The sequence below is a fragment of the Rhipicephalus sanguineus genome, chromosome 10 (genome assembly GCF_013339695.2).
Source record: "Rhipicephalus sanguineus isolate Rsan-2018 chromosome 10, BIME_Rsan_1.4, whole genome shotgun sequence".
Lineage (NCBI taxonomy): Eukaryota > Metazoa > Arthropoda > Arachnida > Ixodida > Ixodidae > Rhipicephalus > Rhipicephalus sanguineus.
The window spans coordinates 143,833,659-143,861,113 of NC_051185.1; the positions used below are offsets into that span (position 1 = coordinate 143,833,659).

General features: G+C 44.0%; 1 protein-coding gene and 1 long non-coding RNA gene across 3 annotated transcripts; both read left to right on the forward strand.

The window, feature by feature from the left end:
• The first annotated feature begins 4,686 nt into the window (after positions 1-4,686).
• LOC125760118 (uncharacterized) lies at positions 4,687-11,817 on the forward strand. Its single transcript, XR_007417783.1, has 4 exons — positions 4,687-4,780; positions 7,390-7,507; positions 8,611-8,948; positions 11,677-11,817. It is a non-coding gene; the product is annotated as an uncharacterized LOC125760118 (long non-coding RNA).
• Positions 11,818-18,306: 6,489 nt separating this feature from the next.
• LOC125760116 (zinc finger protein 809-like) lies at positions 18,307-26,700 on the forward strand. 2 transcript variants are annotated; one of them, XR_007417781.1, is made up of 3 exons: positions 20,538-20,680; positions 25,640-25,688; positions 26,321-26,454. XR_007417781.1 is itself a non-coding variant. In XM_049419817.1 (2 exons), the coding sequence occupies exons 1-2, from the start codon at positions 20,540-20,542 to the stop codon at positions 26,618-26,620; spliced, it is 441 nt and encodes a 146-aa protein (XP_049275774.1). In that variant the 5' UTR covers positions 18,307-20,539; the 3' UTR covers positions 26,621-26,700. The 2 variants fall into 2 exon arrangements, 1 of the variants encoding a protein (XP_049275774.1); XM_049419817.1 differs by lacking the exon at positions 25,640-25,688 and having other exon boundaries at positions 18,307-20,680; positions 26,321-26,700.
• Positions 26,701-27,455: the final 755 nt, after the last annotated feature.

Below are 27,455 nucleotides of genomic sequence, written 5' to 3' on the forward strand. Positions count from 1 at the left end.
CAGATAACTGCGCCGAAATCACTTGAGCCAATGTCTCTGATATGTTCAGCAGAAGTTTTTCTAGGGACTTTTCCACTACTTTCTCAACAATAGAAGAGATTGACTGAGTAAGTGATGCATCCATATTGAAAGACTGACGGGCTGTAACGCCTGCATATCCTTGTGTTCTACTCTGAACCTCGGCAAGAGCTTCTCTGCGCGAGCATCGCCTTCTCTCAATGATGTCAAGGACCTGCATTTCTTTAGCCTTCGCAGGACAATCGGAGTGATCAGCTGTGCGAGTGGCTTGGCATAAGCAGCAGGATTCATTAGTTGAGGTACAATCATCAGCACTGTGTTCAGCCCCACATTTACGACATCGTACATTTGATCGACAACCGTTCGCACTATGACCATAGCGCCAGCATTTACCACATTGGAGAGGTCGAGGAGCAAGGGGTTCAACTCTGTAGATTAATGGCCATGCTTTAATTTCTGATGGACGCGATGTCCCTGCAAATGTGGCGATAACTGACTCGGTTGGAATCCTAACATTGTTCACTTGCCTGTTACACCGATAAACGGAAACTGCGCCTGCCTCTGAAAAAACATCCAAGATTTCCGCCGGGCTAAGGCTGGCGTCGACTCCACGGATTAGGCCTTTGCTGCAAGCAAGGTGGGGTGGAATGAAACAGCTCACCGGTTGTGAAGCAAAAGACGAGCACTTTAGAAGGTCCTGAAGACAGGCCTGGTCTGGGGAGCAGCAGAGAATGCCGCCACGTCCGAACTGTCGGACCTCAGTGATCTGCAGATAATGAGGGGTCACCTTGTGAAGCTCAGATTGAATGGCCTTGGGGTTCTTCATGCGAATAACTCCACCATTCGTAGGAACCAGAGCAACAGGAACGGCACTGATGCCTCCACGCAAGAAGAGGTCCAATGGTACATCCTGAGAGGGGATTGAAGCAGACCAGAGGGAAGCCCTCTGGCCCGGAGATGAGACAGACATCAAAAAAGGAAAGAAATCACACTTAAAAGCGTTATCAGATTATACTGGAAATTAAACAGATAAAAAGAACAGTAACCGCCGGTATCAAGACCAAAGAAAATTCTCGCAAGTGGCTTCACCACAAGAAGAGGACAGCAGCAGCAGTCGAACGATCCCAAGGTTCCATCGCACGAGCCACCAATCAGTTGCACGAGCCACCAATCAGTTGCACGAGCAACTGATTTTTCTTGACCTCGTTTTTTTACGGCGCAACGGAAAGCTCCCCCTGGTAGTGATTGAACTGAAGCGGTAAGAAAGAGAAAATAGACAACCACCCGTTTGTAGCACAAAGCCACAAGGAAATCCATAAGGATTTCTCAGAAATAAAGCCTCTTAGTTGCCGAAAAAGAGGCTTTTTTTTTCGGCAACTAAGAGGCTTTATTTCTGAGAAATCCGTATGGATTTCCTTGTGGCTTTGTGCTACAAACGGGTGGTTGTCTATTTTCTCTTTCTTAACCCTTCCGCCACCTTGCGGGATTCCGCAGAACTGATTTGCAACCTGAAGCGGTTTATTCCAAAAGCGCGTGGATGTTTTGCAAGCAGAATTTGAACAGCGAAGCTCTTTAAAGGGACACTAAAGAGAAACAATGAATTGGTTTAGATTGATAAAGCGTGCTCGGAGAACTCTTGTGTAGTTTATTTCACCACCATAGGTTTATTATTAGAGAAGAAAACAAAGTTCAAAGTTTCTTTTTTAAATTTCGCGCCGCACTTTGTAACTCGTGACGTAAAAGATTTCCAAGAGCATTTAACGTATTTTGGCGCCACTGGCTCGACGAAATGTCCACAAACTCGTTATGTCAAGTCTCTGGCCCCCTCAGAGGACAATGTACTTCGATTTAACCGATTAGGGACTGCGTAGGCCCAAGCAGGAGCCGTCAAAAATATGTGACGTCACGGCAAATGGTGCGGGAATTCCAAGGTGGCATCGCCACCTGTATTTTCTTTTTGCGCGTTTTCTCGCTTATTAAGCGTCTTCTCGCGGCAAGCGTTGTGTTTTTGGTGTCGTGGAAGACTACTTTACTAATGCCAGAAAAATCGTTTTCCTCTTTAGTGCCCCTTTAAGCTGCCGGTGTGCTCCGTCGTGAAAAAATGTTCGTTTTGGTTGGTTTCTCAGTACTTTGGCGCAACCCACTCCGGGGGATAGGCCATGAAGCGGACGCGGTGCCTTAATTGCTTAGGAAACTAATTCACTTACTGACGGAAAAAGTTGAAAATGAAATGTTTACCCCGGCCGGCACGCGCTCTCTTCATTCTCTTTATAGTGAAGCTGGTAACTTGTGCTCCGTCCTGCGAAACTCCTCAGGTGGGTATATGCGCCACAGGAATCGGGCAAGCCCCACTACCGTGTACTATATGCGAGTGTCAAACAAAAAAAATAACGCCCATGATCATGATTAAACCACTGTGGTAGCTGACGGTGCGAACATATATTTGGACACAGCGAATCGTGAATCCCGCGTAAGGATGATATCAACAAGCTCATAATCAACATTGGTACCCGGTATGCACTTCTTCAAAGCGTCGTCAATTAAGGAGAGAAACGGCACGGTGTGCGCTTTCTAGTAATGGGTAGCCGACGCCTGTGCTCATGCATACACTAACACACACTGCGCTTCAGCAACGCGGGAGGTAGAGGTTCGTAGCCTGAGCCGCAAACGCGTGCGTCCCGCTGGCCTCTGTCTCGCAGGCGCTGCTCTCGCTCCACCAAGGCACGACATTCGCCCGTCGAAATCGCGTCCTTTCTGCAACGCATATTGCAGCAGTTTTGTTAGTCGGTGCTCTCGCAATTGAAGCAGTCGGCGGCAGAGAAATCCCGTTCGTGCACGTGGAAGCTGCACTACTCCGATGAGCCGACGCACGCTAACACGACTCCAAAGGCAAAGAACGTAAGTGCGTCAAGGGTGCCTCGGCGACGCCAGCGCGGCCAGTCTACCTCTCTGGTATTGAGACGCTTTAACCATGACCTCCGATATCACGTGCAATCTCGGAGTAAGCGCTAGTAAGTGTCGATCGTGAAGCATTACTTCTTTTCACCTCTCACAGACGGCGGCACCGCCCCGCTCCGCCCGCCGCGAAAGAGAAGGTGTGAAAGATATAAGGCGCGTTCGCGCCGTGCCTCGCATCTCCCGAGTTGGCTTAGTCGGTAGAGCGTCGGGCGCTTGCCGTCGCGGCCGCAACGTCGTGGGTTCGATTCCCAGCGGGGTATCTTTTTCTTGGTTTTTTTCTTTCTCACCCGTTGGCGTCCATTTTATCAACGTCATATCCGTGACGGATGTACTTGGTGGACCCCGGCATAAAACACTTTCGTGTTAAAAAAACACGTGAAAAAGAGAGAAAGAAAGAGATAGAAAATGGAGAGAGAGATATGGAAAGAAAGCGGACGAGACAAAACAAATTGAAATAAGACAGAAAAACATAGACAGAAAGAGAGAGAGAGAAAGAAAGAAAATGATAGAAAGAACGAGGAAGAGAAAAATAGATAGAAGTAAAGCTAGGGAATCAAGACATAAACAGATAAAAAGACAGAAAAAACTTTTAGTTAAACTTCGCACATTTTTGGCGACAGCAAGCTGGTCGAGTGGATAACAGATTACTTACGGTCGCGCTCACAATTTGTTATGTTTAACCAAGCGAAGTCGTCTGAGGTACAGATATCACATCAGGCGGTGCCTAAAGGCTCATTACCGGGGACCTTTCTTGTTTATTATTTATATAAATGACGTTGTAGAAATTATCGGTGACACTCGAATTAAACTTAGAATGTATGGAAACGACTGCGCTATCTATAACACCATATATCAATGCTCAAGATAAGGATGCGCGCTGAATAATGTTTTTTTTTTTTATTATTGTTTCGTAACTGGAGTGAAACCTGGCAAATGTCTATTAGCTTCAAAAAGACTATAGCCATGACTTTTTCAAATAAGAAACAGCCTCTTCATTTTACATATACTAATGACGGTGTCGGTCTAACATATGTGTTACGGAGTTTAAATACCTTGGTGTAACTCTGACAACAAATATAAAATGGCACACGCATGTCGAAATAATCTGCAACGAGGCTATTCGAAAACTCCAGCATCACCGACGCACGTCAAACAACTCGACAAAAAAAGCAAACTGACAGCGTACAAGATTTTGGTCAGATTCATACTCGAATATGCATCGATTGTTTGGTCACCTCAACAAAAACGCGACATTTTGTTGAGTCGTATTTGGTCATTGTGTTGAACATCGATACTAGAGGTGTGCACGGGCTCCGGGTAGCCCGAGCAGCCCGAGCCCGACCCGGCCCGCGGGCCGGGCTCGGGCGGGCCGACGTATTTTCACCTCGGGTCCGGGCCGGGCTCGGGCTACTTGGAGTTTTATCTTGCCGGGCTCGGGCCCGGCGCAAAGCCCGACTCAAGCCCGAAATATAGAGAAGGAGCGGGAATTGTTTTCCAGCACGCATACAGCGCCTTTTCCGCGACCGCACTTTACCGCTTTTCCTTTCCATTCGCAACTTTAAACAAAAGGGGAGCAGGTAAAGCACTGCCTCTGCACTCCGACAAACAGAGAAGTAACACCACCTGAGCTAGTGGCGGTGCCACGCGACTGTTCGCGTTAGATTTAAGGCCAAATCCCATATGAGTGAAAATGTACGCGACAGCGACGAGCGACACGACGTAGATCGCCTTCGTGCAAGCTGACGCTTGCATGGGCATACCCCATACACGTGACGGCTTTGGCGAGCGAACTCCATTGTTGCTGGTATGAGGCCGTCTACTTGCTTGCTGTTTTTGCACGACAATTTGTAATCTGTGTAATAGAGACTGTTCGCCGTGTGTCGTTTGATCACATTTGCTATGCTCAATAAAACGCCAAATTACCGGAAAACGATGTTTTGCTTTCGCAGCGAACCTTCAAAAAGCCGGGCCGGGCCGCGCCCGGGATTGTGTTTTCGTACGTCGGGCCGGGCCGGGCGGGCTCGCAGCCCTTTGCCGTCGGGCTCGGGCGGGCCTTCGACAAAGTCAGCGGGCCCGGGCCGGGCTCGGGCTCGGAAATACGGCCCGTGCACAGCTCTAATCTGTACCACGGCCGCTCGGCCGTGTCTGTACTTACTCCTGCTGTCTCAGAAACTGAGGCAGCAGTGTTTGTAAATAAGAAAAATAACAAATAATAATAAAAGAACACAGACCGAGCAAGAGAAACAAAGAAAAAGAGAGAAAGAAACAGAAAGAGATAGAAAGATGAGGCGATAAATAGAGAAAGAAATGGAGAAAAGAGAAAGAATGATAGAAAGCGCGAGAAAGAAATATATAGAGTGAGAAACAGATACAGAAACAGAAATGAGAAACAGAAATGAGAAACAGAATGAGAAACAGAAATGAAAGGAACAGATACAAAGAAGAGATACAAAAGACAGAGAGAAAGAGAAAGAAAGAAAAGAAGAAAGAGAAACAAGGAAGGACTCTGGGATACAGCCACAGGGATGTTTTCTTCGCCCTTGAGGAATTCATAAGCAAGACCAAAAGAATATCGAGCTAAGTCCTTCCTGCTTTAAATATTTCATTATCAATAACTGCTACTTCATCAATGTATTAATTAACTATAGCTTCTATGAATAAGAAACTCATATTGCATAAATTCAGCCACTACTCGGCCAGTCCCCTCCATGTCCAGAGGTAAAACAATAGCTCCGCTCTTCCTTAAGGCAATTGGCACCTCTAGTGCGAAGCTGTCATATTTTTTTTTACAATCTAAGAAGCGTGTAAAAAAGTTAAGAGTCCCTCCTCCAGCAACGCTGAGAAGTGCTGGCGATGCCGATCGCCCTCGTCGTACTTCATTGCGCTCAACCTTCTGCTTTCACAGGAGTGAGTGCAACTAGAGTTAACCACCTTCATTTTAATATTTTCAACCGCTTTTGAATATAAAAAAACAGGTAAATTAAGTTTTCCGAACAGTCCTCACGTAAAATACGTCTCTTTACCGCCTCGTGAGCCAGGCGCTCCTGGTACTTCAACTCGCTGGCAGGCGCCGCTAGTCCCTCAGCTAACATTACCAAGTTTCATCGTTCACCCTTAGAATTCATACATGAAGCAAATTTGCACGTGTATCTTTGATACCGCGAATTACTATGCCTAAGGGTAGGCTTTCGAAATAAAAAAAAAAATTTCATGCTGGCGATCATGAGCATCTGATCATACGACAAGCGAGGGCGGCGTCACTGTTCTGCTCACTACAAACGAAGGCTTATCTGCACATTTTATGTTAGAAAATATAATAAAAACTGTACTGCATTTCAGTTCTAACACAGATACCATTAACGGCGTTCACCAGCGAAAGGTCACATGAGTGGACTCTTCTGCATCTTCGCTTTTTAGCCGCGTGGGGCGCCAGAAGTCATTTTTCGCAAATTTAGTAAAGAAATAAAAATATCAATCGCATCTGAGAAAAACAGCGCTCGTTATAACCAATATGACAGACTATCACTCCATTAGTGGGGTTGTCACAATTACCGTTCTAAGCGGCTGCCTGTCACTTTAACGAGCTATCGATGCTCTTGAAGTCTGGTATTCACACACATGCTAGTCTGGCCTATGTAATTTTTTCCACAACTGACAGGGAAAGTTTCCATACGTAAACAAAAGGGACAAAACATGAAGATTTTGTTTCAAAAACAAAGCTGATACCGTTTTCCCCAATACTGTATAGTGACGCACCAATGAATGTTTGCAGTCAAGTGGGCTCTGCTCGTTTGTGTACATCTGCACATGACACCATGGTTGTTCACTGAATCCCCATGCAGACGTTTAATGCGATACAAATTGCCCTTTAAAGGGCCCCTAAACCGCCTTCGATATTTTCTTAACAATTCAAGTAAACGCGTGCATCGAGCTCAGAATGCCGTCACGATCAACAGTACCAAGCTCCGCAGCGCTACGAGCCGCGGGCGCCCCACAATTTTAAGGAACAATTCCTTCTCATCTCCGTGCCTTTCGGTGTTCGCTCGCCACTCTTTCTCCTCGCACGGTGAGGAGCACTCGGCTAGGAGCTTGGCTAGGAGGAGAGACGAGCCGACGAACGGAGCATAGCGAAGGAAAGATTGAAACCAGCGAAGGCCTTTTTTGTATCATCAAACGCGTGTAACTCTGCCATTACGGCAACGCTTCAAAAACTGCTGCATGTTCGTTGTAGACTTGTGCACAACTTAATGCAGTTGTGCACAACTACAACACCACAACTAAATTTCGACCTCTGGGTGCTTTAGGGGCCCTTTAAGCTATGAACCCCACTTTGTACAGTTCTCGCACATTTTGCTATTGTATCAACATTTCATAAGTACAGCAACACTGCAATTTGTCTTTTTGTTTTTTCAGAAATGGTTCCCTGGTCCAGCATGAACACTGGACAAATCTTGTGACCCAACAAGTCGACAGCTGCCTAACAGAAGAATAAGCCAGACAAGATTTTGTATCCAAAAACCTTTATTAACATGTACTAAGGCATAAGTTGACACTATGCAAGTTTATAAAAATATTTTGTTCAGATATTGCATATGTGCAGCTCCAGTCAAGACAACCAGCATCCAAACCACACATTGCCACTGACACTGGCATGATTTGCTGTGAGATACAATGTCGGTCCATGTGGCAAGCTGCACAGTAAGGTTAAAGTCAGCTTGCAGCGCATGAAAAAGAAATGAATTTGTAGGAATCCAGTCACTGCAACAAGCACTGCACGTCTATGAGCATTCTCTGGAAAAATACATCACAGAAGCAGTTAATATAGTAATGACAGGTGCCCAGTATACTCTAAACTATCATCTAAACACAACGCCTTATTAGCAGGTGATCAGCATGTTCCTGCTTTACCGGCACAACAGCATCAAATCACCCAAACCAACACATCATTGAGCTATGTTTGTACAAGATGCGCATACTTCTACTTCTAATAATAATTTTTGGAGTTGTATGTCCCAAAACCATGACATGATTATGAAAGACACCGTAGTGGAGGTCTACGGAAATTTCTACCACCTGGGGTTCTTTAACGAGCACCTAAATCTAAGCACACGGGCCTCTAGCATTTTGCCTCCACTGAAATGCGGCCGGGATTCGATACCACGACCTTCAAGTCAGGATTCCAGCACCATAATCACTAGACCACAGGGGCGGGTTTTCTTCAGCTTCTTGAAGTCCGACCAATGAGAATGCTATGGAATACCATACCATATCTACGATATGACTGAAGTTCTCCCTGCAGCTTCTTGTCAGCTGAATCGTAAAAAAGCTTTTCCCACTTGTTTGCATTATCTTTGCTATTCCAAAACAGGTGGATTTCTGTAGGCTTCACTTGACGAAATTTAAAGGCTAAGAGCAGAACTTTATTTTTGTAATTAAAAACACAGCTCAATAGACGTCGCCGAGTCACTGTGCACACAACCACCGCTGGCAAGACTGATGCTGCGTAGATGTTCAGTGAAATCCCCGAAAGTGCTTCGGGTACCAGGCAGGTCCAACACCCGCATTGCATCACAATGTGCACATCACACACGAGAACTTCTGGCGCAAGCCTCGGCTCTGTTCTCTGGATCACAGTGCAGGTCATTCTGCTTCAAACACCCTGGTGCATGGAAGAAGGCAATGCGTCAAGGGTGGTGCCTCCGGACGTGTTGCCGCAGGTGGTCCGTCCTGGTGAAAGCCTTCGTGCAGCGACCACACCTGAAGGGGCGCTCGCCCGTATGACGACGGAGGTGAACTACCAGGTGGTCCTTACGTGAAAAGGATGCCGAGCAGTGCGTGCAGCAAAAGGGTCGCTCTCCCGTATGTGTGCGTTCGTGTCTCCCGAGGTCAAACTCGCTAGTGAAGCCGACTGGACAGTAGTGGCACCGAAAGGGACGCACTGAAAGGCTGGCTGCTGTGCTGCGGTGGCTTTAGTAACCGCAGGCTGCAAAGTGGGGGCCAAGGTTAACCGCAGTCTGCCAGAATACTAGTGACATAACAGTGAACGCAATACCATGCATGAGAATCAAGGTTGAGAGCATTTAAGAAGGGTTGAACTTCGGGCAGGATGGTGATGCATAATAGAGTACTACGAAGCGTGACAGACAGGAAAAAGGAAGGCAAGACAGACAGGAGAAGCGCTACTGATAACTGTGACATTTACGGAATTGCTGCAACATGAGGTTATTTGTAAGGTTGCTTGATTACACGTATGTAAAGTAGAATCTTTTTAAGACAAACTTGAAGGGAATGTGTGAACTTATTCGTATTATCAGATATTCCTCCCAAAAAGAGATCTTCATTTATTTATTTATTTATTTATTTATTTATTGTATTGCCCTCAGGGCCAGAAGCATATGGAGGGGAGTGGAACAAACTGAAAACGCACAATACAAGCTTTATTCGGCTAATACTATGTTAGCTGAAATAATGAGAAATCACCACACACCAGTACAACAAACGCTAAAAGAGTTAACTGGAAACAAGAGAACTAGATACTTGTTTAGTTACACAATAGTACATTAGTGTTTAAAACATCAAAAAACTGAGAATAATGAATAGTGGACTTGATTGATTCTGGAAGGTTGTTCCAGTTCTGTAAGGTACGAGAGAGAACACGTTTGCATTAAGCATGGCAATATTCTGGCCTTTTGAGCCTGATCAAAATGAGGAAAGATGCATGATAGAGGAAGAATATGGTCATCATGCAGGGCGGGAATGCAGTATATTTTGTGAAAGAAATATAGGCAAGAAAACACGCGGCCACAGGCAGGTCACTCACGCAAGCTGCAAGTTCTCTCTCATCAAAGTGACACTGGAAGCACAATAGTAATTCTGAAAATAAAGTAGACAGTTATTCTAGACTAGCTCGAGGGCAGCGGTTAATATAATTAAAACTGGATATAACGAACTTCAACATAACGAAATCCTCGATATAACAAAGTATTTCATTTTCCACAACTTCATGTCCATAGAACACCATGTATTTTGAACCTCCATATAACAAAGCCTCAATACAACTGCATTAATACAACGAAGTTTAAGTACTGCCACAGAGGAAGACCGAGGTGATAGATTGAAACATCCACTGGGGCCAGTGGTCATATGGTTGAGTTGCACGTGGTTTTTTCAAACGCTTATCCTATATTACCACAGTGCATTGGATCTGCATTTATTTCAGGTTCATGCGTGATGTTCAGCCACTGTGAAGAGAACTTCTTAGCTTCTACAGCATCAAACCGCGATCGCCAGATCTCAGATTCAAGAAAATTTATTAATTCTCTTTTGCACCAGTGAAATTAATTCTTTGCACCGCTGTATTATTCAAACGTTCTTCCAACACTTCCCAGGCAAACAAGAGAAGCCTTTGGTGACCATGTCTTGCTTAAAAGGTCAAATTTTAATTTAATGAAGTTTTGATATAAGTAGACTCTCGTTAAACGGAACCTGAAGGGACCAGGAAAATATGTTCTCTTTAACAGGATTTCTATTTACACAGAGAGGAACAGAGGTACGGAATTTAAGTATGAAACCAATCATATTAGAAGCAGTTGTTCCATCTAAGCAACATTTCCATCTAAGAGATTTTTATTTAGTGGGAGTTTACTGTAACGAAGTAAATTGTCGATTTCGCTGACGTCGTTATATTGAAGTTTAGCTGTATATTAGTGGTGGGGTCCCAGATGGAAGTGGCATGCTTGAATTACTTTGGACTAAAGTTTTGTAATGAGGGAGTCTTAAAGAAACAGGGGCAGATATGGAGCTGCGCCAACAGAGGTATCCCAACAAGCAGCTAGGATTGCTGATTACTTTGCTGCTACCAAGAGGCTACCATGAAGTTATGTGAACAGCCAGGTAGTGACAGGACATTACAGATCTGAGAGCAGAGCTTGCGAGCAAGTAGGAAGCACGGCAAGTGTTTCACGGGCTTTTTAAGCAGAAGCAACATGCATATGCATACAATGGCAGAGAACACCTAGCTCTTGGATCGAGAAATCAATTATCTCTGCAATGTCTTTTTTTTGCCTGTCACTGTTCCCATTTTCTAACACTGCCACACCGGATGGATTCCCAATTTTCCACTTAGACCTTTCGTGTATGTCAATATTTTAGGCGCCTCTATTTTCTCTTTCAAGTCTCGCCAGACACAATTGGGCCACTCGACCTCTCAACAACATAGCCTTGGCTCTCTTCCCGATGTCCATAATTTTTCTTTCAGCTCACATCGAAATAAAACACAGTAATGAACCCAACTGTCAGGAACTCTCCAACAACTCGAAGAGATCCCCATCATATGCCAAGATCTTGCTAAATCTGCCTACCCTAATAACTTGTACCCAATATTTTGTTCGTTCACAGGTGACTTTTACATCCAAAAGTATGCTCAAATTATAACATTAAACATTATTTGATCTTCAATTACCTAGACACCTGTAGTACCTTGGTGATGTAAGCATTCTCTATCCTTCACTCTTTTACACAATTGAAACCTCAGAATCTCCAAGTCAAACTGGTCCTTATCACATATTATTCGCTACCTCCTTCAAAGGCCAAAGGCATGGCTGAGCTGAGCTGTGACAAATGTTGCATAAGAAGCCCAGAAACAAAAGTGTTGCTATAGCAGCGAGTTCCCAACTGCAATAATCCATGCAAAGACACTAGAAACGCACTCACTCTTTGTTCTTCCTGCGTAGGAGAGTGTGCACGTGCAGCCTGTGCCCCGTCCCTCATGCCATCGACGTTAGGCAGGTGCCAGGGATTGGCTGGCGGCAAGGCATCTGAAGACTGTGATGCATCAGAGTCTGTAAAAAGGCAAGGCATGTTGGCTGGCTCTTACTATACATGGAGCATCTTAGTTACAGGGACTGTTGAGAGGAATGCTGCATCAAATTGCACTGGCAAACAGGAGTCACTGAAAAGGTCAATCCTAATGAGCACAAGACACCTGGTCAGCCAGGAAGGGCAGAAAAATTAAAGGCAAGCGACATTGGCACCAAAACTTGGATAATCTCACGCAAACCACCTCTGATGTTAACTTGCACTCCTTGTTGAGGAACGCATTCAGTAAGAGCACATGTAAGCTTGGCCAACATAACAGTCCCTCAACAGCCCCCTGCGACTTTCTATTATGTCCCTGTGACTTTTCATTATCTGTGGTTTCCAAGATATGACAATACTGAAAATTCTTCACCTACACAATATGTATATCTAACATTAGATCATGCAGATAGACGGAGCAGCTACTCAAGTACCTTTGGTTGCACTGAGGTGAACTAGGCACTGTATGCTCGTACCGTCATACGCTATAATTAACATTTTGTGAAAGATAACTACAAAGCTTTATGTAAAACCCAAGAACAATAACTAGTAGTCTATGAGAATTTCCTATAAGCAAAAGCAACCAAAATATGCAAGAACACTAGGAAACTCCTGAATTTACTCTGATGCTGCAGTTAGCATATGGGATGCAATTACAAGACACCACTGGCTTTCATTTTCTTTGTCAGCAATTAACATTTTTCTCTGAAAACAAGCATTTAAAAGTATTGAGGAATTTAGGACTGAATTTCTATTGCATTCAAGCGTTTGTTTAGGAAACCTTGGAACTACAGCACTGCCACGTGGTGCAGCGAAACATCATTAGGGAAGACACAGCGATGCAACAAGAAAACAAATAATTGTATAAAGAAGAGGCAGATTGGGTTCTAGTCTGTAGCTTCCCATTTCTTCTTTTGTAAATATTTCTTGGCTTATCACACTAATGTGTATTCCCTATTCAATTAACCGGCCCAGCTACAAATTTGACCAAAGTAAAATTGCACTTGAGTTGTTGCACCAAGTGCGAGACGGGTTACGGCTGTTACTCTTGAACTGAAACATCCTATACAGCCTTTTCTAAATAAAAAAAAATCCTGAACAGTGTACAGGTGCACGTTACAAATATTGCACTGTCAGAGAAGGTAACACACTCTTATTGAAAGGGAAAGACAACAGTTCACATTTTATAAAGGCACGATGAGATAGCATAATTATGCTAAGATATTTAGCCCTGTGCTAAGGACAGAAATGAAGCCATCTATTTAAAAAGCAGTTCAAGGCATCAGAGCTCAAAGATTAGTTTGTGTTTTCTCTAACCACCTCTACACTGCCCCTTCTCAGAAAGTTCTCTAGAAAATTCATGCACACTAATTGAGTGTCAAAAATCACATTGGGCACTTTTCTGTGCGAAAAACACCATCAACTTCAGCACAGACATCATGACATGGTCTGCGTAAAATGCACAAAACTATGTGAAATCAATTTATTACACATGGGAAGTGAGAAGCAAGTGAGAAGACAACAGAAGGTGTAGGAAGGCAGTGTAAAAGTTTCTAGCAGACAGATCAAAACTGGTGCATACTCTGCATGATCAAATTGGCAGCTTCCACCCAAGTTATCTCTCCTTTGCATTAAAAAGGAAGCAACAGCATATGAGCACTGTGTCGATTGCTTGTTCAAATAAAGAATTTGGTTATCTCTGTCAGTGGGCGTATGTTGCCCATAGAGTGCAAGTTGTAATGGCAATATGCACCGACTGTCCGTCATTATATGGGTTGTAACGCTTGGTGCTAAAGTAAAAGTCTGTTGAAGAGTGCATTTTTCTGTTCGGTTGTTTTTTATTCTTCTCACTTTCGCATGAAGCACAAAAAATTAGTGAGGTGTGCTCACAAAGTATTGAACGATCTCCTTTCCTGTGTAAACCAATGAAGTGCGAAAGGCTTCCTTCAGTGGAGATACTGAGGAGAGATTCATGCGCATGTGTGAATTTTTTTTCTAGCTGCTGAAAGTCGACTCAGTAATGAGGACTTGTGGTGAGCGCTTGTCGGATTTCAGTAAGTTATAACATGACGGAACAACATGAGCAACAACACTGCATCAAATCAACATGAGCAACAACACTGCGCCAAGCATTTGCAGATTCAAAAACCATTCGTAAGATTCAACAGACTTTCGGTGACGATGGCATGAGCACTTCATGGACAAAGGAGTGGTACAATTGTTTCAAAGATGGTCACATATCAGTGGACAGCAAAAAACGTTCAAGCAGACCCTCAACAAGCCAAAATGAGAATGTCATTGAGAAAGCACGGTCTTTTTCATAGAGGACCGTTGCCTCACACTCCCAAGAACTTGTGAGTGAGATAGGGGTAAGCATTGGATCAGTACATCCAATTTCAACCAAGGATTTGGTCTTGAGGAAAGAGTCCTCGAAACTCTTACAACTGCTTACAACAGAGCAGAAAAAACTCCATCTAGAAGACATTTCCGTGATTTGACGGGCTCCCAACTCCCCTAAAATAGCTTCGTGTCACTTTTGGCTGTTTCCCAAGCTGATAATGACAATAAAAGGAACCTGATATGATTCAAGAGAAGGCATCATGCGATGGCCTGGCTGATCACAATTTCTAAAGATGCATTCCACAGGTGTTTTCCAGCAATGGTGGGAGCGTTGGGACAAGTGTGTGCATTACTGAAAAGCCCACATTGAAGGGCATTAGGGTTCCGTACCTCCCAATCAATAAATGCATTTCTGCCGACCAAACTTTCCGTACTTTTTGGACACACCTTGTACCCTGGCTATGTCCTATACATCACCCTGTTGACATCATGTCATGAGACTCAAAAGGCTGTTTATATACATTACTAGTAGTTTAGGGGCCTCCTAGAAGCTGCTCAGCAGTAAGCAAACTTGCAGGGCAAAATGCTACTGAAACATGTAGTGTGTTACATGAACATTTTACCGCATGTAAAAAAACGTATCTCTCTCTTTCCAACCCTTCTACCTTGAAACATGGTATGCAACCACTTTATCATAGCAACCACATTGACAAATAACATGATAATGAATTTATACACTGCAGGGCAAACAAATATGGCAGAGGTAAGATGGGAGCCCTAAAGGACATTTATGAATAGGAAAAGAAATGCACTGTGCTCAGAATTTCCTCAGAAGTTACATGCTTAACACACCATATGTAAAAACATCTCTGGTAGACCAATCATGTCTTAATGACTGCCTCTATCTTGAGATTGTTTGCACTTGAAAGACACAACTGGCACAAACTATGTAGTACACTTCAGCTTAGCCCTTGAAGCCTCAATTCCAAGCTGTGCCCGTATCATATACCTATATTCGAGAATAAAATTCTGGGGCTTTGCACATCAAATCCACGATACGGCTGTGGGGGAGTCCAGATTAGTTATGACCATTTTATGTTCTTCAACGTTACAACTTTTGAGAAGATTCTAAAGAATTTTTCTAGATTCAAAAAGTCAAATCTAAGCAGTTCTGCTCAGCAGATACCAATGCATCAGCATCTGCCTTGACAAACTATGTAAGCTTTTTCCTACAACCACAACTCTTCATTTTTTTATAAAAACAAGTTTGCAGATTCCGTTTGTAACAATCCAGAATTCTTCGTTTTCAAAGCTGCAGCAAGTCGCATGCGCCACATTCTGAAAAACGAAGAATACACAGGTATTAGGCATTGCAAGCACACGTTACAATTCCAACATATCTGTACATACCCGACACTAATAATGCAACTAATAATATCATACATGCCATGTTCTCTTTGTAAATAAAATCAGTGAGCTTTTAATCCGACACGCTCCGAGTTCCCTTTAACAGTGGACTCCTGTGTACATATCCTACAACTTGAATGATCACACATTTCCAGGCTCTCCTGTAATTAAACATCAGTGCAGCTTTTAATAATCGGAAGATCAGGGGCGTAGCCAGAAATTTTGTTCGGGGGGGGGGGTTCAACCATACTTTATGTATGTTCGTGTGTGCGTTTGTATGTTCGTGCGTGCGTTTGTATCCGTGCGTCTATATACGCAAGCAAAACTGAAAAATTTCGGGGGGGGGGTGTTGAACCCCCCAGCCCCCCCCTTGGCTACGCCCCTGCGGAAGATGTTTTCGTTGCACCTTACTCCTGCAAGATGACCACGACTAATATGGCAGATTACAAAAACAACATCTGTCAACACTGAAAAGTACTTCACGCTTTAAAAGTGATGATTAGAGACATACTCAAAGGCAATGTTTAACCATTGATGCGACAAAACTAATAATGTATTGCAGACAAACAGGATATAAGCGAACTTCGCACGATCGCCGCTTATGACAACGCGACAAATGAAAGTGTAAGTAACCTCGCAAACGCTCCGGCATTCATTTTCCGTAACTGGCTACAAACGAGATCTTGGAAGAAGGGGCCAAAGGTGGTATTATTAATGAGGAAGACCGCTTACTTATTCCCCCCATCTGTGTGCAGATAACCTGCTAAAACAGAGTGGTACGTAACGATGTGAGTAAGGTGCAGGGGTGACAGTTCACAAAACTAAGTCAAATGGCACCGCGTTACGTTGGCTGCTATTCGCGTGTCGACAAATACAGCAAATCACTGATGGCGCTCTGTGAACGTTGAACGACCTGAAAAATAATTAAAATACTAATAAGGACACTGGTACATTCGCGACAAACATATGGGACAAGGCGAAAGGATAACAGCATTTGGTATGGCGCCACAGTGGAGCACCTGGGTCTCTTCGAATGCACTCGAGGAGCGTGTGTTTGGGGGCTTGTTGGTAAGAGATTATGTAAACTTAAGCTGCGCTTGGGACGAGACACCAGAGTAGAAGCAGCAAGGCGAACGCAGACTAACAACATAACAACTCAGTTAGTCTACGTTCGTCCTGTCTGCTTCTACTCTGGTAGCGTTTTTTTCACTGGCGTAACAGAGTCACAGGTGCAACCGACGTGCTGGTCTTGTTGTCATCAAACAATGGATGTGCGACACACTCGGTGAAAGGAAAACGACGCTCGTAAACAACCACACTACTCAGGTGAAACGATGCACGAAACAAACAGCGTGGGCGCAGCCATCTTGACGCGTGATGCTAATAGCGATGCGTGAGGTTGTGCTAGAGTGAGGCCATGAGTGAGGTAAAGCCAAAGCCATTCGGAAAATAGCACTTTGCTTTGCTTCCTCCGAAAGTAATGCCTCACTCTAATGTCGTCTGACCCATCGTGTTTGGCATCATGCGTAAAAAATGGCTGCGCCCATGCAGTTTGTTTTGTGTGCCGTCTTACCTATGGTGTGGTTGTTTACGAGCATCGCTTTCCTTTTGCGGAATGTGCCGCACCTGTTGCTGTGTTTTATATGGTGATGTCAACACCAGCGCGTCTGTCGTGCCCATGATCTTGTCACAGCGACAAAAGAAAAAAACGCTGCGCATTCGAAGACGCTCCGCCGTAGCGCGCTCCGAATACCAAATGTTGTGATTCTTTCGCCTTGGCCCAGTTGTTTCATAGATGACTGCCTTCATTAGTTAATCTTTTAAAGGTTTTTTGAAATCTACGTAACGTGATGAGTCCATCTTGTTCTATTTATTGATATGCAGCCAACGAAACACTGCCGATTGTCTTGGTTTTGTGAACTGTGTCACCTGTGCTTATTTCGATCTTGTTGTGAGACATCGTTACGTACTACTCTGTTTTGACAGATCATCTAGAGGCAAACATGGAAAATAGATAAGCGATCCTTTTCCTTAAATATGCCACCTGAAGGCCCTATACTGCCAAGATCCTGTATCTAGTCGCTGCGGAATCTTGACCAGCGTTGACGCAAATGGCTTGTTATCGAGGTTACACTTTTAGTTGTCACAAGTGGCGATCGTGTATGTGAGCCGTGATAAGTTATGGTTAACAAAGTTCGCTGACCCCCAGCCAGTCTGAATACATTAATACGTACTGTCACATATGTGGTTGAAGATTTTCTTTGCAGACTTCTCTAGTCATAACCGTCATGGCATGAATAACGTCTTAATTTCAATGCAGGTTGCTTTGACGCGACTCTTTTCAAATGGCGAAATCAGCTGTAATTTATTTTGCTTTGGAAAGTGCATATTCAGAGATCTTGAAAGTTGTATAACCTCCTCATTAAGCTGTAGTCTGCTTGCATAAATAAAAAAAGCATTATTGCGTGTTTAATAAAATATTGATTAATGTTTAATTACAAGATAACGTCGATGGAGTTCTACAACGTGCAAAGAGAGCAGTAGTGTAGCCAGAAATTTTTTTCAGGGGGGTTCAACCATACTTTATGTACATTTGGGCAAACTGAATTTCTGAGGGAGGGGGGTGTGGGGTTGCACCCCCACCCCAACCCCCGTGGCTATGCCACTGAAAGAGAGTGTAAAATGTCAATGTGTGGTGTTAATGCCTGTGCTTTCTTTGCCTTTTCAGAATACGGCACATGCAACTTGCGGCAGTGCCACAAGAATGCAAGAAATTTTCTTTGGTGTTGCTCACTTCCTCAACTGTGGTTTCTCAAGACAGTGCTGCATTGTTGCGAGTGGAATATTCAATCATGTTTTTATACGTAGAAATGATGAATGCTGATGGTGTTGGAAAAATAGCTAATACCTTATCATGGCAGAGGCTGATAAACTGTTATCAAGGGGGTGTTGTAGCGCTCTTTGTGCCCACTTTTTTTCGTCTGTCCTTGTTTTTGGCACTTTGAAGTTGTACCATGAGATAGCTGTGTGCTTAAACCTAGGGACCTGCTAAAGAACGTCATGTGGTCAAAACTAATCTGGTGTCCACCACTGCAGTAAGCCTCATAATCGCATCATGGCTTTCCTGCACAAAACTCCAGGATTTGGTTCTCACGTACAGGTACATCAGATGAGCACAGCTTGGATTTGGCATTTAAAGGGCTAAGCCAAGGGGTTCTATGTCATTTGCACCAATTGTATCTTTTAAGTGCAAACAATGTCGATGTGAAGGCAGTGATTAGCACGGATAATGAGTGTACTTGAAAAGTTAACATAGGGTGTGTTAAACGTGCGACTTTTAATAAAAAATCTGGGCACAATGTGTTCTCTTGAGAAACCTTGTCCTCATAGAGCTCATTGTGGCATATTAGTCCGCCCTGCAGGGTGTGAATTCTTTATCATGTCATCTGTCGTCCGCAATGGTGGAGCAGTGGTTGTGGTGCTCAGCTGCTGAACCGAAGGTCGCAGGTTCGATTCCAGCCGTGATGGTCGCATTTTGATGGAGGAGGAATGCTAGAGGCCTATGTATTATGCGATGTCAGGGCACGTTAAAGAACACCAAGTGGTCGAAATTTTCAGAGCCCTCCACTACGGCGTCCCTCATAATCATATCTTGGTTTTGGGACGTAAAACGCCAGATATTATTATTATCATGTCATCTGTCAACACAGGCGTGTTGCACAGGTTTGTGTTAAACCGTTTCTGGTTTACCAGATTTCTTGTGCCCATTCAGATTGACCTTTTTCATGACCCTCATCTCCAATTTCCCAGTACAATTAAAGGAGTACTGACACGAATTTTAAATATGTTTGGATAGTTGCTCTAGATAAAAACACTGGTGTTGAGAACCCTAAAAAAGAGTGTCCTAGTGCTTGCATTGCATTTATTTTTAATACCGCTACCTTAACGAAACAGCTCCCATTTCGATATCACGAGCATGGTTTCACGGTGATGTGTAAACACAGTCTGACGTCACGGGCAGACAGCAACCTGCGACGTACTAGCAGCAGCTCTCTCATCTGCTGTCAGTTGCATGTGGTGCACATAAACAAATGATGAGTGAATTGTCGTCCAGCGACTTCGGCAGCGATTTTTGTGATTTAGGCAGCATGCATAGGCAGTGTTCGCAAACGTAGTGAACTGTGTTGACTCGTCATGATGATGTCCATTGTGGTAGGGCTGGCTTGCAGATGGTGTGCGATGAAAAATTTAAAGGGGCACTAAAGAAAAAAAACGATTTTTCTCGTATTAGTAAGTTACTCTATTACGATACCAAAAACACCGCGCTTGCCATGAGAAGATGCTTGCTAAGTGAGAAAACATGTAAAAGGAGAGTGCAGGTGGTGTTGCCACCTTGAAGTTCCTGCACCAGTTGCCATGACATCATAGAATTTGATGGAACCTACTAGAGCCTATGTAGTTCCTAATGGTTAATAATGAATTCCTAATCATTAATAATGAAGTACATTGTCTTCTCACGGAGCCAGAGACTTAAAATACCAAGTTTCAGAAAATTTCGTTGAGGCAATGTGACCAAAATATTAAAAAATGCTTTGAAATCTGTGACGTCACCGTCGGAGATTTCGGTGAGATATTTAAAAGTAAAACATTTGACATTGAGTTTCTCATCTATTAATGAAGCTATGGTGGTGAAATTAATGACACTACAGTTTTCAGGGTATAATTTATCAGTCCAAACTAATTCATTGTTTCACTTTAGTGTCCCTTTAAAGTCAAAGTAAAAATATTTTGTGCACTTTGTCTGGCCCTGGTGTGTCGACAGCATTAACACTGCACGCCAATCCAATGAACAATGTCTCTTTTGCGATGTCTCAAAACCGTGTCAGTACTCCTTTAATGCAGCATTCCTCTCAACAGTCTCTGCAACTACATGCTCCATGTATAATAATAGCGGGCCAACATGCCTTATCTTTCTACAGACTCTAATGCATCGCAATCTTTGGAGACCCTGCCAGCAGCCGATCTCTGGCGCTGTGTGGACGTTGATGATCCGACTGAAGGGGCTCAGGCTGCACAGGTGCACTCTCCTATGCAGGAAGAAGTGAGTGTCACTTCCATGCTCAAGCACGAATTGTTGCAGCAGCAGGGAACTTGCTGTAGCAACACTATTGTTCCTCACTTGCTTATGCAACATGTGTCATAGCTCAACACAGCCATGCCTTAGGCTGTAGAAGGAGGCAGCAAAAGAAAAAAACCCAGAGGGTCCCTTATGCATCCACTTCAGTCAACTAAAAGGTGAAAGCCATCATCTTTTTCTTCTGAGTCCATGTATTGAACCTCCCACAACCTCCTCTGAAAGCTTTCTGCAACGAACATGGCTTTTCAATGCTTCCAGGATCGGAGGCATTGTAAGCTTTGCATTGCCTCAGAGATCGGCCCACCTTTGACCAAGCCACGATGTCGTGATGACGTCACCATGTGATGGCACGCAGGGCTAGGCAGAGATACACAGGAAACTATTCTGGAATACAGATATCGAAATACATGGGCTGGAAGCCTAAAATACAGATACTGAGATACACTTGTTTTTGACGTAATGGGGTATTTGGGGATACTTTTTCAAAAACATGAAAAAAGTATCCCTGAATACAGATACTGGAATACTTTTCTTTTTATTTTAGCTATGCTGATGCTCCACAAATACATTGCACATTGAAACTTGGAACTCAAGCACATCGCTCATGTCCTTAACGAACAGCAGTGAATTAAGAAAAGGTATACATTTATTTTACACATGAGATCTGTTTTGCGGAGAATGTTCTGCATTAAATGTACTTAAGCAACAGCAGCTTCTCAGGTAGGCTCTCTTCTAGACAGCGTCGGTTCACACAAGACTTCCGAACTCGTGAAATGGCTGGCCACCTGAAAAAAATTAGAGGAGCTGCACCGGCATTGAGACACAACGACTTCCATTGGCAAAAGCCGACAATACTGCCTGCACTATTCTGCCGTTAGCGGCATCAGGCACCTTACCACATGGGGTATTCTGTGCGTATGGCAACGTAGGCCAAGCTGCATCAGTTGTGTCCATGCCTTCCTTGTTTTTCTGCTTTGCACCGGCCGTCGACGATCTCTGTGACTGTGGCTTCGCAGCGACATGCAGATTCACACTGCACATCGGCAACAGTGCGCACTGAATCTCCGACTGACCAGTTGCCTGAAGAAGACAAACCAACCATCATCGTGCTTCAGTCATTGTTGGACACACTTCGCGTGTTCGTCGGCAAGCTGAAATCCCCCTACGCTCAGTCCGTACAACAAGTACTGGATGTTCTGTGTCCAGTACTTGCAAGCCTTCAGTAGGCACCATGACACGACTCTCTAAAGCGGAACGTAAATGCCTGAGGTCCTGAGTCCAGTACCATGGAACGCAGCCGTGTTCTTTAAGCTCGCGTGCATTGTTTCTTTTTTTTGTATGCTCCCTTCTTTCTATCTCCCTTCTTTCTCTCCCTTAATCCCCTTCCCCCAGCGTAGGATAGCAAACCGGACGCGCGTCTGGTTAATCTTCCTGCCTTTCCTTCCTCTTTCTTCTCCTCCTCCTGTGCGTATGGAGTACTCTTTGCGTGCACCCTGTGTTGCCGACTGGCGGCGCACCTATGCTTGGCTTAGCACAAAAAAGTCTTCCTTTCCCTGTTGTAAATGAGTCAGTGCATTTCCAACAAAAAAATAATGAGAGACTCGTGTCCTGCAATGTATTACGATATAATCGGTACATCGTAAAAGTATTTCACTGCTGAGGTACAGATACATTCTTCAACTGTATCTCAGTACAGAAATACAAATACTCAAAAGTATCTCTAAGATACTGTCGTGATATTCTTGTATTGCGATACTGCCCAGCTTTGATGTCGCGTTATGTGATGTCGCAGTGACATCGTGATGACGTCGCAAATTTTGGCGATCTGTGACATCATATGGTGATGTCATCATGTGGTGATAATTTTTTGCATCACTCGTGCTGACGCTCCTAATGTGGGACGCCGGTAGATTTTCCTGTCACTCCTGAATGAACAAAAGATTAGGTAGAAGTTGTAAGTGTAGGTGCACTTGGCAAGGTTTTTAGGCATGTAAAAGGGATCTCTTTAGTGTAGTGGGAGTTCCTCGCAGCTTGGCACGTTGCTGTGTTCTATTCACGTATGAGGTGAAAGAAAAAGTGAAGATAGGATGAACATCGTGAAGAGGTCCAAAGTCACATTGTTGAGAGGATGACTGGTCCAACGGTGCCTGCTGAGACATATGAAAATAGCAACACCAAAATATTGACGCATGTCAGAGGCCACACTGGGATCTGGAGAGGTTAATCTGGACCCGTCAGGTGTGCCAGTGGTAGGATAAAGAGAAATATGACAGGCAAGAAAGGCAGGACTGGGAGAATTAATTCTCCAGTCCAAGAGGCAGATGTTCTCCACCATTGTTGGTGTATTCAAGTCGGTTCTTTATAACAAGCCTGTGAAACACCGATAGAGCAACAGGAATGGGATACAACTAAAGGAAAGGAACAAAGAAAATAAAAACAAGGTGAAATAATGAGCAGCATTATCAGATCTAAGGTGTCTACTGCTTTGTGGAGGCAGTCGTGACTCGTGAGTCTGTTGATAATTGTAAAAACACGTATATGTCTCCCGCTGAGTATACACTCAGACCTCATTATAACAAAGTGACATCGTACACAAAAATAACTTCGTTATATTCGAAAATTCGTTATAAATGTATATTCCTAGCACTGTATGTATTGCAAGACTATTCTTCATTTACTTCGTTATAACCGATATTTCGTTATATCCGTGTTCGTTATATCGAGGTTTCAGTGTATCTTTATAATGAAATGTAGGAGATGGGTACTTTATATTGTACGACATAGTAAGCAAGAGTACGTTAAGAACAGATTCCCATCATTCTTTTTTTAGTGTCTGTCGTTGTTTTGATCAGTAAGTATGCCGGCAAAAGGCTGGGTTGTAAAATTTTTTTCGCCTTGGCTATTACAGTGGCAACACCCAGCCCAGCCAATGCAGTGGCCAAGGTTATGTGCATATTTCGCAAATTATGTAGAATATACTCCCATTAAGATGAATTCTTCGATATACTGAACAACCTGGCAATGGTTGCTTGATTTTCCGTACTCAGCATAAAAAATATATGTGTACAAGCTGCTTTGTGGTTGGGATGAGCTTATGTTGTAACCGTCAACACTACGCATTCATTATGTTCAAAGTACTGAGATCCAGTTAGCTACGGTCCTGATAAGAGGCAATGTCATGGTCTCATATGCTGGAACAAGGATGTCCCAGGATGTCATTCCTAAGACAAGGATGTCCCAGGAAGAGCTACCATGCCAATATCTATCGTCTTGGTCAAATCATCTTGATATCGCGAATGAAGATGTCTTAATCTATGACGGCATATAAATTTGTGCAACAGCAGCAAAAAAACAATCACTAATTGGATAAAACTGGACAAGAAAGCTTGAAGCCACTTTTTTCTGTTATGCAGAGCAAGATAAATGCTCATTTTGCGATTGCCTTCCCAATGCAAACATACGTCATTCACTCTTTTCAAGTGAGAGATATTTTGACACACCTGTTGTGTTGTCACTTGTGTTTTCAGGTATTTCTGATAAGACACAACTGCTCATGTCCTTTCTAGTTTACATTAAGAGAAAACGAATTGTGCACACATGCAATCTAGGAAACTAACAAATTGAGTTGGTAAGTGTGAAAGATTGGCATCATGGTAAGGATTATCCTTGCATGATTGATGCAGTATTATGTGCTGGCTGGAACTGGCCTTCACACTGGCAAAATCAAGTCAAAAGGGGGAAGGAGCATTAAACAAACATCACCACATCAAACACCTTCACCAAGCACTTTGATAGGTTTAGTGACTGCAGTGATTGAAATAGCAGCACTATCATACCAAGGAAAGCGATATGACTGATAGCCTTAATGACCTGACTTTTTTGGAATCCTTAATGATCAAACAAACTGCCGACACTTAAAAAAAAAACAAGATTAGAACTTCTTTGCTATCTAGTCCAGCCCACCATGTCCTATTTTCAGTGGGACAGCACGACAACTGGCTCCTAGTTTTTTTTTAGGAAGATAGAGAAACTGTGCATGGGCTCTGAAAAGTCAGTTTTTTTCCACTTTGAATTGCTCAGCACCTTCAACTTTTTCATCCTGGTCCTACAGACCACTCAAACTACTCCCTTCCACCCACCTTTACGGGGCCCGCATTACACCGCTGTATTGTTTACTAGGCTGTTCTTATCATAATGACTGTCTGCTCTAAAGCACTACAGTATGGGAGCACTTACCGTGTGCACAGGTTTGCAATAGTTTAAATGTACTATCGTGCTCAGTATGAGCTACATCCCGCGAGCGCGTGGCCGAGCGCTCTGCAAGGTTGTATAGTGGCGCTGATCTTGGCATATTTTCGAGTTATCAGGAGAGAGTGTGGCTGCTCGTGCAAGCGCGTATCACCCCCACTTGCTTGCTTTCGCCCGCGAAGTTATCATTTTCTAAGCTGATATCACCGCAGGTCAAAACGAGGGCGAGGGAGAACGCAAGTGGAGGTGATGCGCGCTCGCAGGAACAGCCAAACTCTCTCCCAATAACTCGAAAATATGCCAAGATCGGCGCCACTATACAACCTTGCAGAGCGCTCGGCCACGCGCTCGCGGGATGTAGCTCATACTGAGCGCGATAGTACACATGTGTTTCTATGCAGGAATGCAAACAGTCCCAGGCTATCTGTAAGAATTTGGTGAGGGCCATATGAATTGAAGTTGAAACAGCTAAATAAAAACAAGGACAGCGAAAAACAAGTATCGCAGAATGAGCACTGTCTGCCAACTGACAATTTCTTCGTAGAAAACCACCTTTTATGCATTTCCTGGAGCAGGCATGTATTCGAAAGTCATAGATGCTCGAGTGAAAATCACTATCTTTCGTGCAAAAAGTCTATCACTTTTTACTTACAGATTAGTCTCTTTCCTTTTCAGCATAAAATGCCTCTATTACTAGTTTCATTTTCCTCAACAGGGGAGAAAGGTGAGCTACTTGGTACATGTCTTGATGTTGAAAACAACAGCGCCTAGACGAGACAAAGGAACAAGAAGAACAAGAAGTTTTTCCTTGTCTTCTTGTTGTTTTGCCCTGTGTTAGCGCTGTTTTATTTATTTTTTTTTCAACTTCCTTCTTTGTTTTTTCCTTTGCTGAGTAAATTTGTTTTATTGAAGTGGCTTTCTGGGCTAGTTGGTTAAGTGCATCAAAAGCTATCGTAGCGCTAGCAGACACGAACGAGAAAGACACAATGAGACGAGCGCCCATCCCGTTGCGCTTTTATCCTCCGTTTCTGCTAGCGCTATGATATGGTTTGTTGTTTTATCAAACACGCAACTGCAAGCGCACTTGTTACAATGGTCCACAAAATCACTTCCATGAGCATTCTTTACCTTTATTACAAAATTAGGAAGACCTATGTTAAACAGGTTGCAACAGGATGATGATGCACTTAAGGAAAAACATGTCAAACACAGAGGCATTTGATATGTGTTCGACTTTTGTGCTGGAGGCCAAAATTAGTCTTTATAATTATTGCCAGGCTGTGGGCGCAGTTAAGACGACTGTTATGCCACACTAGTATTCCAGCAGATCACACTTAACTTTGTCTCACTTTTCAGCCAGCGGCCAATGCAAGCCACCGCAGAGGTGCAGTGAACTCTTCAATGCGTCCGTACCAGTGCATGTACTGTCCACTGGGATTCAATGTTGAGTCTGACCTGGCCCGACACGAACGCACACACACAGGAGAGCGACCCTTTCGCTGCGAGCAGTGCTTAATGACTTTTATTCGCAAGGACCACCTGGGAGTCCACATGCGTCGCCACACGGGTGAACGGCCCTTCAAGTGTGGCTCCTGCACCAGGACTTTCACCAGGACAGACAGCCTACGCCGGCACATCAAGATGTGCCACCCTTGAGACATTGCCTCCTTTCGTGCACCACGATGTTCGAAATAAAAAAAAATTCAGGAGCCCTTTCTCTGTTGGGAACATGGGGGCAGGTGAAGCTTGGCTATGTGTGCTTGACTTACTAATTTGCTTTTAACAGCGGCTGTTTAAAGCCGATGTACATCCCTGGGAATCTGCCGTCCGCACTTTCTAGCCCAGCTGCGAGAGTGAGGCCTGATGAGAGGGAGAGCATGAGCAAAGCTAAGTAGCTGAAGAAGCCTAGTGTAGCGAGTTGAGTTTGGTAGAGAAAGGGCAGCGACGTGGAGAGGGTGAAGCTGGTTAGAGAGGAGCAGCTGGTATGGAGAGGAGGAGAGAGCAGGATTGCGATCGGCTATGATTGGCTGTGCCAGTGAAAGGAGTCGACCAATGGAAGGGCACGCTTGAGCACAGGTGGTGCTGGTGAGAGAGAAAGAAGGGCGCGCCGAGCTCTGGCGAAAGCAGAGGGAAAGCGCGCTGATGCCACCAGCTCCACTGTTTAATCGGCCTTCAAATCAGGAGCTGCGTATAGTTTTCTTTCCTTCTATCGCATTGCACAATGCTCTCTCCTATTTCCTTTCTCCATGCCGGTATAGGACCTACACCCCGTGCTTAGCAGTGCAACACTTCTGTTGCTACAGGCAACGACGACGGTCATGCGTTCATATGCAACAATGAAATCTGGCAATGTGAAATGACAAGTCACTTCGATGACAAATTACAAATTCAGGTTGCAGAGATACGAAACCGAAACATACGAGTGCTCTAAAGCCGCAGCGTCAGGCGCATCGCGCGTTCCGAGAACGCACATACAAAAAAGAGGAACAAA

What these genes read in the sequence shown, in the direction of transcription:
- LOC125760116 (XM_049419817.1), top strand. Translation starts at nt 20,540, where the DNA reads ATGCCTTATCTTTCTACAGACTCTAATGCATCGCAATCTTTGGAGACC. An exon ending in ACTCTCCTATGCAGGAAGAA is followed by an intron (nt 20,681 to 26,320) that starts GTGAGTGTCACT and finishes CTCACTTTTCAG; the next exon opens with CCAGCGGCCAATGCAAGCCA.